Below are 14,645 nucleotides of genomic sequence, written 5' to 3'. Positions count from 1 at the left end.
TGGCTCTGTTGCCCAGGCTGGAGTGCAGTGGCGTGATCTCGGCTCACTGCAACTTCCGCCTCCTGGGTTCATGCCATTCTCCTGCCTCAGCCCCCCGAGTAGCTGGGACTACAGGCGCCCGCCACCATGCCCGGCTAATTTTTTTTTATTTAATAGAGACGCGGTTTCACTCTATTAGCCAGGATGGTCTTGATCACCTGACCTCGTGATCCGCCCTCCTCGGCCTCCCAAGGTGCTGGGATTACAGGCTTGAGCCACTGCGCCTGGCCCCTCATGTACCTTTTCACTGGTGTACTGGATATATGGAACGTGGACCCTCCAGGCATTAATCCTCTTTCTGACAATCACAGACCCAGTGAGGAGCAGAGTCAGGATTTAAACCACATCTAATACTTGTGTCTAGTGTGTCAGCTCCCACACGTGCAGTCTCTCTCCCTGCCTTCCTCTTCCTGTCTTGCAAGTACAGGTGGGGATACACAGAATTTAAAGATAAATGCTGGCATATTTGTAGACCTTGTTATCCAGAGTTGGCCACTACACTCCTGCCTTTCCTAACCTTGCTACTCTCCCTTCAAGAGATGGAGTTTAACCCCCTTCCCACTTAATCTGGCTGGCCTTAGTGACTGGCTTGTAAAGGACAGACTGTCCTAGGGTGACACCATGTGACCTAGGCTGGGTCAGAAAAAAACCATGCTGTTTCTGCCTAATTCTGTTGGAACCCTGGCTCTTCAGATGAGAGAACCCAACACAACTGAACTCAGCCTTAGAGCCACCTCAAGCCCTGGTGCCAGCCATGAGATGAGTCATTCCATACCTTGGAATGGACCCACTGGCCTTGTACCTTGTAGTCCGTTAGCTCTCCCATACCCTAGTATGTTCTCCCGTCTTTCCTACTCCTGGGTCCCTTATTTTCCCAGACCCAGCTCAGACCATCACCTCAGTTCCTGAAGCCATCACTAAAGCTTTGGAGTCATACCATCTAGGATTTGGAATCTGGGAATTCTGAGTTTACCAGGTTCTAATCCCAAGCTTCCTATTCTTTGGTTCATTCTTGAGAGGCGATATTGTAGAGTTCCGAACAGCTGAGGAAGCTGTTTTTACCAACTAACATCCCTGGGCAAGTTCTTCAACTGCATATGTTCTCAAAGAAGCAGCATGTGCCGTATTAAAAAGTGCTGAAATGACTAGAAGCAACATAGCAGCCACAAGGCCCATGCCCAGTGTGTGAATGGCAATAGGGTTGCTGGTGTACCACTGTCATTCTCCAGGCACATGGGCTCAAGGCATCTACTCTGGTCCTGTCTCCAAGGGTTTTTCATTTCTGCAGAGAAAGGAAGTACTCTCACCCTAGATGGCATGACTGCACCTAACCCTTGTGGGCAAGACCCAAGGGTTTGCCGGGCACGGTGGCTTAAGCCTGTAATCCCAGCACTTTGGGAGGCCGAGACGGGCGGATCACGAGGTCGGGAGATCGAGACCATCCTGGCTAACATGGTGAAACCCCGTCTCTACTAAAAAATACAAAAAACTAGCCGGGCGAGGTGGCGGGCGCCTGTAGTCCCAGCTACTCCGGAGGCTGAGGCAGGAGAATGGCGTCAACCTGGGAGGCGGAGCTTGCAGTGAGCTGAGATCCGGCCACTGCACTCCAGCCTGGGTGACAGAGCGAGACTCCGTCTCAAAAAAAAAAAAAAAAGACCCAAGGGTTCTAAAGAAGCTATGCAAAGTAGCACTCAATCAGTGTCTCGAACCTAAGTATTTTTGGTCCAGAGTTTTATGTTTTTAAATGTTACACAGAACTCAAGAGCAAAGGTGGAGCCTAGAACAAGGAATGGAGCGGGTCATATACTATGGGCTATGTGACCTGGAGAAAGAATGTGAACTGTGGGCAAATACATGCTCTGGTACTGCCGGTGTCTTTTTGCTTAAGTGATGGGCTCCATACCAGAGCAGTTGCCTTCCTTGTGATAGTCTCTCAGGAAAAATGGAAACACAAACCAAATGAAGCTAGGCATGGTGGTGCATGCCTGTAGTCCCAGCTGCTTGAAAGGCTGAGCCAGGAGGATCCCTTGAGCCCAGGTGTTTGAGGCTACAGTAAGCTATGATTCTACCTCTGCACTCTAGCCTGGGTGACAGAGCGAGATTCTGTGTCAAAAAAACAAAAGAAACATGAATATTTCCAGGAAGCCTCACACTTGCCTGGGGTTTCCAGCCCTTTGGGTTTAAGTTTTCCTTACCTCCACCTAAGCATGTCATGACAACCCCCTAAGGAATAGAAAAATCTAGTCATCCCAACTCACATAGTATCTTGTGCCCAAGGTGCTGCAGCCTTGCACAGAATCTTCTAGAACTATCTGATAATCTCCCTCCTTGTGTTTTAATGTTGCTTAAATATTAATCATTACTATAGAGATATTTAAGTAGGCAGGAAATACACAGGTTCTACACAGAAATAGATCAATAGTTTATTTATCCACACTATCTTTTAATCCTTAATTCATATACATAAATACTGTGGTACTGTGGATATAGTATCAGTGCAGATTATTAATTACCTGGCTTTGTAAAAGTTATTATATAACATTTCAGATTTTATTAATCTCACTTTTAATGACTAAATGAGTGAACAAACAATATCAAGTAAATGGGAAATCTTTTTTCCAACTAATGTTAATAACTCTCCAACTCATTTTATTTATTCATTATGTGCTAGGCAGTATCCTCAGTTGTCCTTTGGTTTTGGGAATGTCCTCACCCAATGCTTCCCTTTCACATTCAGTTCTGATTCACAAGCAGGCCTGTGCACGTTATAATGTAGGGTCAAGCTGAAAAGACAAGGTTTCTTCAACTGGCTTGAGAGCTATGAGGTAGGCTGTTTCTTCTTTCGCTTTGTCCTATTGTGGGTTCTCTGGTGCCCGATAAGGTGTGAGCTCTGGGTGAAGGCCTTTCCACATTTGTTGCATGCATATGGGCGCTCCCCGGTGTGAGTCCTCTGATGTCTGATGAGGTGGGAGCTCTGGCGGAAGGCTTTTCCACAGTCCTGACACTTGTAGGGCTTAGCTCCAGTGTGAGTCCTCAGGTGCTGGGAGATGGCTGAGCGATCATTGAAGGTCCTCCCACACTCCTGACATTCAAATGGTCTCTCTCCAGAATGAACTCTCTGATGCTGTGTGAGGGAAGAGCTCTGAACAAATCCTTTCCCACAGGCTTGACACACGTAGGGCCTCTCTCCTGTATGAATTTTCTTATGCACAGAAAAGTATCTTGGGTTCCGGAATATTTTACCACATTCACTGCATCGGCAAACTTGGCTCCCCTTGTGAATTCTTATAAACGTAATCTGTTTCGCACTCCGACTGAAGGTTTTCCTGCAACCATTGCCTTCCTTGGCCTTTTGCCTTTCATAGCTCTTCTGATGAATTTTTACACGTGAATTCTGTTTCATGCTTTTAACTTGTGAGTCACATTTGCGCAATTGTTTTCTATGAGGAATTTTCTGGAGCAAAACTTGGTTTGTGTTAAGAGCACCATTGTTTGCCTGGGACTCAACGCTGTCCATTTTCTGGAGCGAAACTTGGTTTGTGTCAAGAGTACCACTGTTTGCCTGGGACTCATGGTTATCAAAGTGCTTCTCTTTTTCCTGAGCAGACTCCACCTGCTTCAACACTGTTTCTTGGACTTCCTGGACTCCACCCTGCAAGGTATCTTCTAACGTAGAGGACAAGGCACAATCCCTTGAGGATTCTTGCACTTTCAGGCTGGGGGCTGGTTCTTCCTCAGGAATGTCAGAATTTGGAGCTAACTCTTTATTTTCCAATGTAGTCTCCCACCCTGAAAAAAATAAACAAAAGATGTGGATACAATAGAGAGATGTGCTAGGATGGGTCTGAGAGCATGAAATGCGTAATTAAGTTCAAAAGTCAGGATTTTTTTTTCCAAGTAGAGTCATGCAACCTGGAGAGAGACTGAAAAACAATGAAGCAGCAGGGAGGGGAGCACTGACCTTGGTGAACAAGGGACAGAAAGGGTAGGGAGTATCCTCTGAGCTCTTCGAATTCCTGTTCTCTCATACTCCCTCAGGAGATAGATAGCAAATCACTCCTTCACTGGACCTAAGGCTGCTTCTGGCCAACCAATGCCCCCACCCCTGTAAGTCTACAGTTCCACTTAACAGGCCCTGGACGGAGCAAGGGCCCCGTGAGGGAATGCCCAGTGTGGAGTGCAGAGAAGGTAAACACCCCTGACTTGGGGCTCCTGTGGCCTACCAGCCCTGAGGTGGGTGAAGAGGGGGCATGGCCTTACCCACAGAGACCAGGTGCCCAAAGGTCTCCAGCATCACATCGCGGTACTCGGTCCTCTGTGTCGGGCCCAACAGCCCCCACTCTTCCCGGCTGAAGTCCACAGCCACATCCTGGAAGGTAACTGGTTCCTGTAACATCACACGTGTGTCTATGCTCAGCAAGAGTGTCAGAGGGTTGTCAGTGAGGGCAGAAGAAAGGCCAGCTGGGAGGTTCTGACAGCGCTCACTGTGCTAGGGACTCTCTTGCTTTGAGGAGTTGCTCAGAGACACCAACCCAGGGCCCACAAGAGTTCTACTGGATCCAAACCAGGGTCTGGGTCTCAGGCTGGGAGGCAGAGCCCTTGCTTCATAAAGAGCTCCAAGTGCAACAAGTAAACAACTCCATCCTAACGGCTCTATCCAGCTTGCCCAGGCTGAAATCTTCCCACTGCAGAGGGTTCTCCATCTATTAATACTGTCTTCCCACTTGGTGGAAATGACAACCAAGCCCCTGCCTTTGTCGACAGGGCTGACCTGGGGGAGGGCAGTCACCCTGGCACAGCCATGACTGGTCCTTTCTGGGAAACTGACCAGGACTTTGGGAAGAAGAGGTTCCCCCAACCCTGCTTTACCAGGATCTGAGGCATTTTGCTTACATGGGGCAGAATCTGCCTAAGAAGGGGAGTGGCCAGGCGCGGTGGCTGACACCTGTAATCCCAGCACTTTGGGAGGCCGAGGTAGGTAAATCACCTGAGGTCAGGAGTTTGAGACCAGCCTGGCCAACATGGTGAAACCCCATCTCTATTAAAAATACCAAAAATTAGCCAGGTGTAGTGGTTGTAATCCCAGCTACTCAGGAGGTTGAGACAGAAGAATCACTTGAATCTGGGAGGCAGAGGTTGCAGTGAGCTGAGATTGCGCCATTGCACTCCAGCCTGGGCAACAAAAGCGAAACTCCATCTCAAAAGAAAAAAAAAAAGGAGGAGGAGGAAGAAAAAGGAAGAAGGAAGAAGAAGAAAGGGGAGAAAGCAGAGCCATGAAACAGGTTGGCCAGAGATTCTTCCCATCAACTCGGAGCACCTGGATGCAGCCTTGCCTGAAGGCTACTAGAGAAAACATGAGAGCCAATAAATTTACTTCTACGCTTGAGCCAGTATGAGCCACTTGCAGTGCAAACAGCTCTGACCAATGACACATATATACTGCTACCCTAGTGGTCAGCACATCAGAACCAATCTTTTTCACCCATATCCCAGCTCTGGGTTATTCTGAAGCAAACCCCAGATACCAAAGATAAATACCTAAGTATGCATTTCTGAATGAGGGCTCTCTTGCTCTGACCTGCATACAGATGTGCCTGCCTGTGGTAGTTCCACCTCTCAAGTCTCTGTAAACACTTAGTTCCTTCCCTTTTGCCTCCTGCTTTCTCAACTCCTGAGTCACCATGCCTTGTCCCCAATGACGCCATGGTGGCTGGAGGGCAGGGCTGCTCTTCATACTCAGATTGCTTCAGCACAGACCTAAGAGCTCAGAATCTCAGAATGCCGCAGCCTGTGGGAGGTCTTAGGAAAGCCCAGGGCAGAGTGGATACCTCAGGGGTGGGCCTGCCTCACAGGAGATGCTGTGGCCAAAAAAGGGCGACACTCCCCGCTTACCTCAGGGAGCACTGTCACTGGGCAGATGGCTGCATCCTCCTTCTCCTTCTCCTTCTCCTCCTGCTGGGCAGTGACCTCAAGGCAGCAGGTGGTGCCCTCGGCAGGTTGTCCTGCAGGAAGTACTGGGAGGAGACACCAACCAGAGGAGGTCAGCAGGTGTGGGGACCCTTGGGCAGGGCAAGGGTGGCCTCTTTGCAACCCATGGGGCCACCGCACACCTGCATCGTACTGTGGCTCCATGACAGCCTCTGTTCCTATCCTCTCTTCTCACCAGCTCAGCTCCCCTCACAGCATGTGCCCGAGTGCCCGCACCTGGATGGGCCCAGGATGGCTCACCCTCCAAGGGTCACAGGGCACCAGTGTCCTCACTGCTGAGACCACTCCTTCCGTTTCCGAGGGCGGCTGAGGGCCCCAGCCCCTCCTGTGAGGCAGCTGACTGACATCTCCTCCTTAGAGTCAAAGCCCCTGTTTCCGGCCTCCAAGCCCTCCACCCTGCCTATTCAGGCACCTCTTCCTTCCTCCCTCTCTCCTCCCACCTCGTGGAAGGTGAGACTGTCCCCGGACCCACGACATGCAGCCATCTTGAAGTGAACGTCACCAAGGCTCCTCCACCTAAGGAAACAACAGCTCCACCCAGCCCGAGGGCGCCTCTAACCACGGCTCCTTCATTCTAACCTTCCTCACATGACCCCACATGGTCCACAGGCTTCCACAATGCTAATCCACCCCCACCATCAAGGTGAGCAACAAGATGACTTAGGCTGGCCCACTGGGCCATCCCTTTCTCTTGGCCACAGTGATTAGATCTGGGATGAACACAGCCTATAGCCAGATGATTGGAGCCAACAAGGCTTTAGCTGGAACATTTGGGAAAGAGAAATCCCATGCAGGCAGACAGCCTGCCCATGAGTGAAGCCAGTGGAGAGCAGAAGAGGTAAGAATGAGAGACAGAACAAGTCTGGGGGACACTACTGGAGCTCCTGGGTCCAGCCCTGCCTGATGCTCGAGCACCACGGAACTTTTTCAATAAATTCTCCTTCTCCCGTGAGCCATTCTGTGCAAGGCTTTGCAGCAGTCACATCCAAGAGTCCCAGCTAACACACTGATCACATAATGTGAGATTCTCAGGGTTCTCTGGAAAGCCTCTTCCCATTGTCTTCTGTGGCACTGATTTATTTCATTCACCCCTGAGGTTAAACACAGGCTGAATTCACTGACTTTCACCTCATTAACCCCACAGCTGTCTCCTTGGCACCTAACGAACTAGTTTCCTATTGCTGCTATAGTGAATTGTCACAATGCCAGCGGCTCAGATTAATGCAAATGTATTACCTTATGGTTCTGGAGATAAGAAGTCTGGTTTGTGCCTCACTGGGCTAAAATGAAAGTGTCGGCATGGATGTGTTCCTTTCGGAGGCTCCAAGGGAGAATCCATTCCTTGCCTTTTCCAGCTTCTAGAGGCTGCCCCAAACACTTGGCTTATGGCTTCTTCCTCTATCAGGTGCTTCTATCATTACATCTCCCCTGACCCTCCAGCCTCCCTCTCCTAAGGGCCCCTGTGGTTATGTTAGATCCACTCAAATAATCCAGTGCATCTCTCCCTCTCAAGATCCTTAAGTTAATTGTTTCTGCAAAGTTCCCTTTGTCATGTGAGGCAACTTATTCACAGAGTCCAGGAGGCAGGACATGGACACCTTTGGGGCAATTATTCTGCCAAGTACAGCACCCCAGACTTGGTGCATCTGACACAACTCATGCAAGTGCCTGCTCTGCTGCCTCGGATACCCGCATCTCCAGGATGCCCTGGCCTCTTAGAATCCCACCATCCCCCTGCAGGACACCTTCCCCTTCCCCGCAATCACAAACATCAACCAGTCAATCATTCGCTCACATCAGAAACCTCTTCTGGGCACCCGTGAATGTGGAAAATGGAGGTGAGCAATGCAGAAGCACGCACACTCTGTGAAACTCAGCCTGATGAAGAAACCAAGTCTTGGAGTCTTACCTCCAAATACACACTCCACACGTGTACTCTCTCCCCAGTCGGCCATCACCATCGTTCCTGTCCAAGACACCACCCATCAAAGGGCATGGCAATAGCTGCGGGTAGCCTGTGTGTCCAGCCTCACCCCCATCCTCTGTCCACCATCCACTACCCATGCAGCCTGGTGGATCTCTAAAGGTCAAATCCAGTGGTGCCACCAGTTTCTGGAACGCAGGGATTGAACCCTACTGTTTTAAAAGAACATTTTGCTTTGCTTTAGAACTAAAGTCCCCACTGGCTGTGCCAGCTCCACCTTCTGCTCCCTTCCATCACAGACATACCCGATTTTTCTGAGTTTTGCATTTACTGTGATCCCTTCCATCTTGGCCCTTACAGGCAGTGCTTCCCTCTGCATGGCACATCTTTCCTGCCCCCTTTCTTTACCCTGGCCAAGTTCCACTCCACACCAGGTGTCAGTTGCAGACCTTCATGAACCTCACCATCACCTCGAGCTCCTCGCAGCCCCAGCATTTTTCTGTGCATTCTCATTTGTCAAATCCCTGTCTCTCCTGCTACTGCAGGCTCCGTGAGCTCAGTAGTCCCGTCTATCTTATCACATGCTACAGAGTTTATGGTGCAGCAGGGATGCCAGAGGGATGAAAATGAAGCACTTCATCTGTGTGCATCCATCAGAAGCCCACGAAGGGCTAAAGAATGCAGGGGTTTCAGTGGCTCTGACTCAGGAACACGTGGGGAACGTGGATGTCCTCAGTCTGTACGGAGTGGGCACAATCCTTCCCACGACCTTCCCAGGAAGCCTGGAGTTCTTATCTCCCCCACAGGGTCCTCCAAGACACCCTCATTAAGCTGTCCCTCTACCCACCCTTCCACTTACCTTCCTCCTCAGATATCCAGGTCACACCCTCTACCAGGGCCACCACCTCTTGGCAGTTCTCTGGGTGCTGCGATTCCACCCATGTCCGGAGCTTCACAGGCAGTGCACCTAGGAACTGCTCCAGCACCAGCAGCTCCAGGATCTGCTCCTTGGAGCGTGCCTCAGGCTGTAGCCACTGGTGACACAGCTCTCGGAGCTGGTCCAGGGCCTCCCGGGGACCTGTCATGTCCTTATAACGGAACTTCCGGAACCTCTGGCGAGCGGCCTCGGGGTCACCTGGATGCTTGCCCTGCTGTTGGACCTGCTCACTGGGGGCATCTGGGCTCAGGCTTCCATCTTCAGCATATAGGGCCTGTATCTGGGCATTCCGGGGACCAGCCACCTCCTGGTTCAGTGTGAGGACCTCAACAACCTCAATGTTCATCAGGGGACTCTCAGCAGGAAGAGGATCCAATTTAGGGTCCGGCTGGAGCTCAGGATACTCTGTAAGTCAAAAGCAGAGCAAGAAATGAGAACAAGCACATGAAAAGACGCTCAACATCATTATTCACTAGGGAAATGCAAGTCAAAACCACAGTGGAATATACTTCACACCCACGGGGATGGCTGTTGCCAAAGACGATGGTAACAGGAGAGGATGTGGAAAGACTGGAATGCTCATACACTGCTGGTGGGAATATAAAATGCTGTACCACTCTGCAAAACAGGTGGGCAAACCCTCAGAAGTTAAACACATAGTTATCCATGACCCAGAAACTCCCCCCAAGTATATATAGCTAAGAAAATTGAAAGCATATGCCCCCCAAAACTTCTATAAGAACGTTCACCGAAGTGTTATCCATAATACCCAAAAAGTACAAATAATCCATTGTCTATCAACTGAGGAATGTATAAGCAAATTGTGATCTATTCATACAATGAAATATTGGCAATCAAAAGGAATGAAGTACTACTAATATACGCTACAACACAGGTGAACCTTGAAAATATCATGCTAAGCAAAATAAGCCAGACACAAAAGGCCACATATAATATGAAATGTCCAGAATATAAAAATCCAAAGACAGACAAGTAGATTAGTAATTGTTAAGAAATGGAGAAATTGAGAGGATTGGTGGGAGACTGCTAATGGGTATGGGGTTTCTTTCTTGGGTGAAGAAAATGTTCTGGAATTAGACAGTAGTGAAAGCTGTACAACCTTGTGAATATATTTAAAAACACTGAACTATACACTTTACAAGAATGAACTTTACAATGTGTAAATTATATCTCCATAGAGCTGTTATAGGGAAAAGAACAAAAGGGAATGAGGGTTGAGAAGGGATCTGTGACACTGTACATGTATGCACAGTCACAGCAAAAATAACCTTCTCTAACCTCCATTGGGGACAAGAACGAGGATATCTGGGAATGGCAGGGGCTCTGGGTCCTGGCACAGAGTCCACAAGACCACACTGCTAAACTGAACTCCAGGACTGTCCTGAAATGCTGAGGAGGCAGCACAAAACAAGAGGAAACAAGAAAGTCCTCTAAAACTCCCCTCCAAAATGCTAATTCTAAATAATCTGGCCAGTGGGGTGGCTCACACCTGTGATCCCTGGACTTTGGGAGGCCGAGGCAGGAGATTTGCTTCACGCCAGGAGCTTGAGACCAGCCTGGGCAACATAGTAAGACCCTGTCTCTAAAAAAGTTTAAATTAGTCGGGTGTGATGGCATACACCTGTGGTCCTAGCTACTTGGGAGCCCGAGGCAGGAGGGCTGCTTGGGCCCAAGAATTTGATTTTACAGTTATCTATGATTGCACCACTGCACTCCAGCCTTGGCTACCAAGCCTGACATGGTCCCTAACAAATAAGGCCTTAAAAACAAATATAAAAGGCCGGGCGCAGTGGCTCAAGCCTGTAATCCCAGCACTTTGGGAGGCCGAGATGGGTGGATCACGAGGTCAGGAGATCGAGACAATCCTGGCTAACACGGTGAAACCCCGTCTCTACTAAAAAAATACAAAAAAAACTAGCCGGGCGAATTGGCGGGCGCCTGTAGTCCCAGCTACTCGGGAGGCTGAGGCAGGAGAATGGCCTAAACCCGGGAGGCGGAGCTTGCAGTGAGCTGAGATCCGGCCACTGCACTCCAGCCTGGGCGACAGAGCGAGACTCCGTCTCAAAAAAAAAAAAAAAAAAAACAAATATAAAAGCATAAATAACTACAGATTATGACTTCCTTCTGATATTTGTAATGTTTAGTGGCAACGACAAGCGCAAACCTGCAATTTCACCCTTGCTGTGTGAGTATAAATGGTTAGTACAATTCTACCAGGAAGTAGCTCAGCATGAACCAGCAAAGCCACAGCAAGGAACCACAGATACTTTCACTGGATGAATCTACTGGAGCTATTCGGAGATGAAGATAGGTATAGAGGCACCAAGGGAATGAATAAAAACACCACAGCCAAACCAAATATAGCTAACACAGCACTGACCCACAACCTCTGGCAACAAGCACAGGTCAGCACTTAGATGACTGCCAGTATACCCTTTCATTGCTCCCCGCCAAGCCAATAGGGTTCTCCACTCAGAACCCTCCCGTATGATGCACGTCTTCTCACTCCCTACCTGCCTTTGACTCTCTCTACAGAACACAAGGGACCGTGGCTGGCTCCCTACTATACCCGGCTCTGAGGCAACCTCTGCGTGTGCTCATCTGGACGGCCTAGGTCTTTATTTCCACAACATACAATTCCTGCCCCACGCGGTGTGTGTTAGGACAAAACTGGAAGAACAGGTAGTGTTGTAACACGGTTTAAGAAAATTGTTAAAAACTCCCTTGTAAGCAGTAAAACCACTAGTTTTAGCGTGATTATTACAACGCAGAAAAGCGGTCGCAGGGCAGAAAATTACTAGTGTGCAACAGCTGCAGCTACGTTAAAAATAAAAAAGCTCCAGCGGAAGCATCTTTCAGAGCCCGGCGGCCGCCTGTACAAGACCCTCCTCGGCCCTGGTCTCCGTCATCGCGCACTCAGGAATTCGAGGCCACAACCATAAGCTGACCCTTTCGCCCATATCACCGTCCACACAAGACCCGCTCTCTCTGCCAGCGAAATGGGTCGACGCCTCCAGGCCACGCCTCTAAGCCCGCCCCCCAGACCCGGAAAAGCGCCCAGAACGACGTCACCCGCGGGCGCTACAGCTCCCAGCAGCCTCCGAGGCACGGGCTTCCGGTACCGTTCTCCCCACTGCCCGCTGACAGGGGCAGGTCCTGGGCCTACAGGGGGCAACGGGGCAGCGCGGCAGGAGCTTCCACGCCTGCCTCACCTGGAAATATTTCTCCGGACCTCGCGGGCTGGGGGAGACCTTCCGCTGAGGCCACAGCAGGCGACTCCCAACCCCTTCCCTCTCCCGTTCCTCGAGTACAAGCCCTGGTCTGTCTGGGCTTCCCGTTTGCGCGCTGCACAGGTTTGCCTGGAGGGGCCCACTGCTGGCACGGGCCCAGGGAGGCAGCTCCGCGCCGCCCAGAGCCAGTGGCCGCGCCGCCGCCTTGCAGCCCAGGCCGTCCTCCCGGCGACGTGGCGCAGTTGTACAGCAGGACCTGAGCCACGCTTTTAATTCTCGACCATTCCTAGGCTACGCTTGAAGGGATATTTCTTCTTGATAAGATTAATCAGACACACTTGAGAACCTATTTCCAACCTCTTCCCCCAAATAAGCTTTTGAGGTATTTTCATTTTGGGGGCTTGCCCTCTCCAACTCATTTATAACTGCTCTGATCTATATTTAATTCCCTTTCTGTTTCTTAGGACTTCTGGGGACTTATTTCGCCCCAAATAACTTTTCTTCATTTGAGGGCATACTTCATTTATTCTCTCTCAATTACAGTGTTTTGTTTGTTTGTTTGTTTGAGACAGAGTTTCGGTCTTAATCGCCCAGGCTGGAGTGCAGTGGTGCGATCTCGGCTCACTGCAACCTCCGCCTGCCGGGTTCAAGCAATTCTGTCTCAGCCTCCCGAGCAGCTGGGATTACAGGCGCCCGCCGCCATGCCCAGCTAATTTTTGTATTTTTAGTAGAGACGGGGTTTTGCCATGTTGGCCAGACTGGTCTGGAACTCCTGACCTTAGGTGATCCGCCCATCTCGGCCTGCCAAAGTGCTGGGATTATAGGTGTGAGCCACCGCACGCACCAATTACAGCTCTTAAGGCTTGATTTTTTCCTGAGAAGCAGCTGGGGGTAAGATTTACTGGAGGCCCAGCAGCACTGGACTAAATGCCTAGGACATGGGACATGCACCAACTGAATCTTTACTTCCTGGGGGGCGCTCAGTGGCAGACCAGCACTGGGCCGCCAGCACTATTTTAGGTAATCATGCATGACACTTAAAAATCTTAACATGTGGCCGGGCGCGGTGGCTCAAGCCTGTAATCCTAGCACTTTTGGGAGACGGGCGGATCACGAGGTCAGGAGATCGAGACCATCCTGGCTAACACGGTGAAACCCTGTCTCTACTAAAAAATATAAAAAACTAGCCGGGCCAGGTGGCGGCGCCTGTAGTCCTAGCTACTCGGGAGGCTGAGGCAGGAGAATGGCGTAAACCCGGGAGGCGGAGCTTGCAGTGAGCTGAGATCCGGCCACTGCACTCCAGCCTGGGCGACAGAGCCAGACTCCGTCTCAAAAAAAAAAAAAAAAAAAAATCTTAACATGTTACTTCATAAATTCCTAAAATTTTTTCTGTATCCCTTAATTGAGGGATTTTAGTGTCTTAGCCCCTAGGAAAACTGTTGGATTCTTCTACTCCACCCTACCCGCTTCTAATGTACTTACTTCTGCTTTAATCTTGATCATCAACCCATGAGGCGCCACACTCTGTTCTGTACAGTTATCATAAAGCATCTTTTGCGTGCTGTGGAACCAAGGACACCACAGTGAACAAGACAGGCCACGAACCCAGAAACTGGTGGGGAAGTGATGGACTCATTCTGTGCACCTCAGTCCTCCACATGTCAACCCACAGACTATCCCAAGACCTTTAGGACAATCCTTACCACTGTCTATTCCAGGAAATTAGCTGCTCCACTTCATGGAGGAGAAAATGGGAGCTCTTACGTTCACCAGCAGGCAGAGGTGGAACTGGATTCTCACTCCACCCATCTCATTCCACAGACATGACTGACCCAACCCACTTACGTGGAGCTGCATGATCCCTATCAGCTGGAACTCCAAATGGCTTTGAGCCCAGCAGCTGAATGAGCCTGTAGCAACACAGTCTCCTCGCCTACAACTGTCTAATGGGTTATGAAACAAATTCACTGAGGCTCAGAGCAAGGGGTTTAATCAAGAGAGATTAACTTCTTGAGCCTGAGTTTCTTCACCTGAAGTGATTAGATACCGTCCAGGCACAGCATGTGGTAAGGGCTGAGGGGAGCTGCTGCTTTCTCTCTCTTGACACTATCTTCTTCTCTCAGGATATTTCTACCTCTTTGCTGCTTCCCTTCCAGGGTGACAAACAGGCCTTAGGCAGCTGTCTTCCTCACAGTGCTGTTTTCCAGTGAATGCTGATTAGCCAGGTATACCAGTCAGCAGCTTGTTGTGGGGGAAGAGTCAGAAGAGTACTTACCCTCAGTTCCCCTAATCCCTGGACACAGTACTCCATCACTTTTCCTCCTTGTCTGGAAGGCTCTCAGCTTTCCTGTTCTCCTCTGTCATCATTCCCTTAGTGCCACTAAGCTCCCTGTTGGATTACCTTCTGCATCTGTCTCCTCCAGTGGACCACTGAGGCTGCCAACTGGGACTTGTGGATCTCACACCCCAAAGTAGAGCCTAGAGGAGGATCTGCCAAAGGCTGCTG

General features: G+C 50.0%; 1 protein-coding gene across 5 annotated transcripts in view; it reads right to left on the bottom strand.

Annotated features, from left to right (window-relative positions):
• Positions 1-2,440: 2,440 nt before the first annotated feature.
• Positions 2,441-14,645, bottom strand: part of ZNF274 (zinc finger protein 274) — a 48,372-nt gene continuing 36,167 nt past the window's right edge. For all 5 annotated transcript variants that reach the window (XM_011959097.1, XM_011959094.1, XM_011959096.1 and 2 more), the window contains 4 exons: positions 8,811-9,293; positions 5,932-6,053; positions 4,300-4,426; positions 2,441-3,828 (listed from right to left, as the gene is read on the bottom strand). In XM_011959097.1, coding sequence (XP_011814487.1) covers positions 2,858-3,828; positions 4,300-4,426; positions 5,932-6,053; positions 8,811-9,293 — 1,703 coding nt within the window. In that variant the 3' untranslated portion in view covers positions 2,441-2,857. The remainder of the gene's footprint in view (positions 3,829-4,299; positions 4,427-5,931; positions 6,054-8,810; positions 9,294-14,645) is intronic.

Source organism: Colobus angolensis, unplaced genomic scaffold (assembly GCF_000951035.1).
Source record: "Colobus angolensis palliatus isolate OR3802 unplaced genomic scaffold, Cang.pa_1.0 Scaffold480, whole genome shotgun sequence".
In the NCBI taxonomy this organism is placed as follows: Eukaryota; Metazoa; Chordata; class Mammalia; order Primates; family Cercopithecidae; genus Colobus; species Colobus angolensis.
This window is presented reverse-complemented; position numbering and strand designations above follow the sequence as displayed.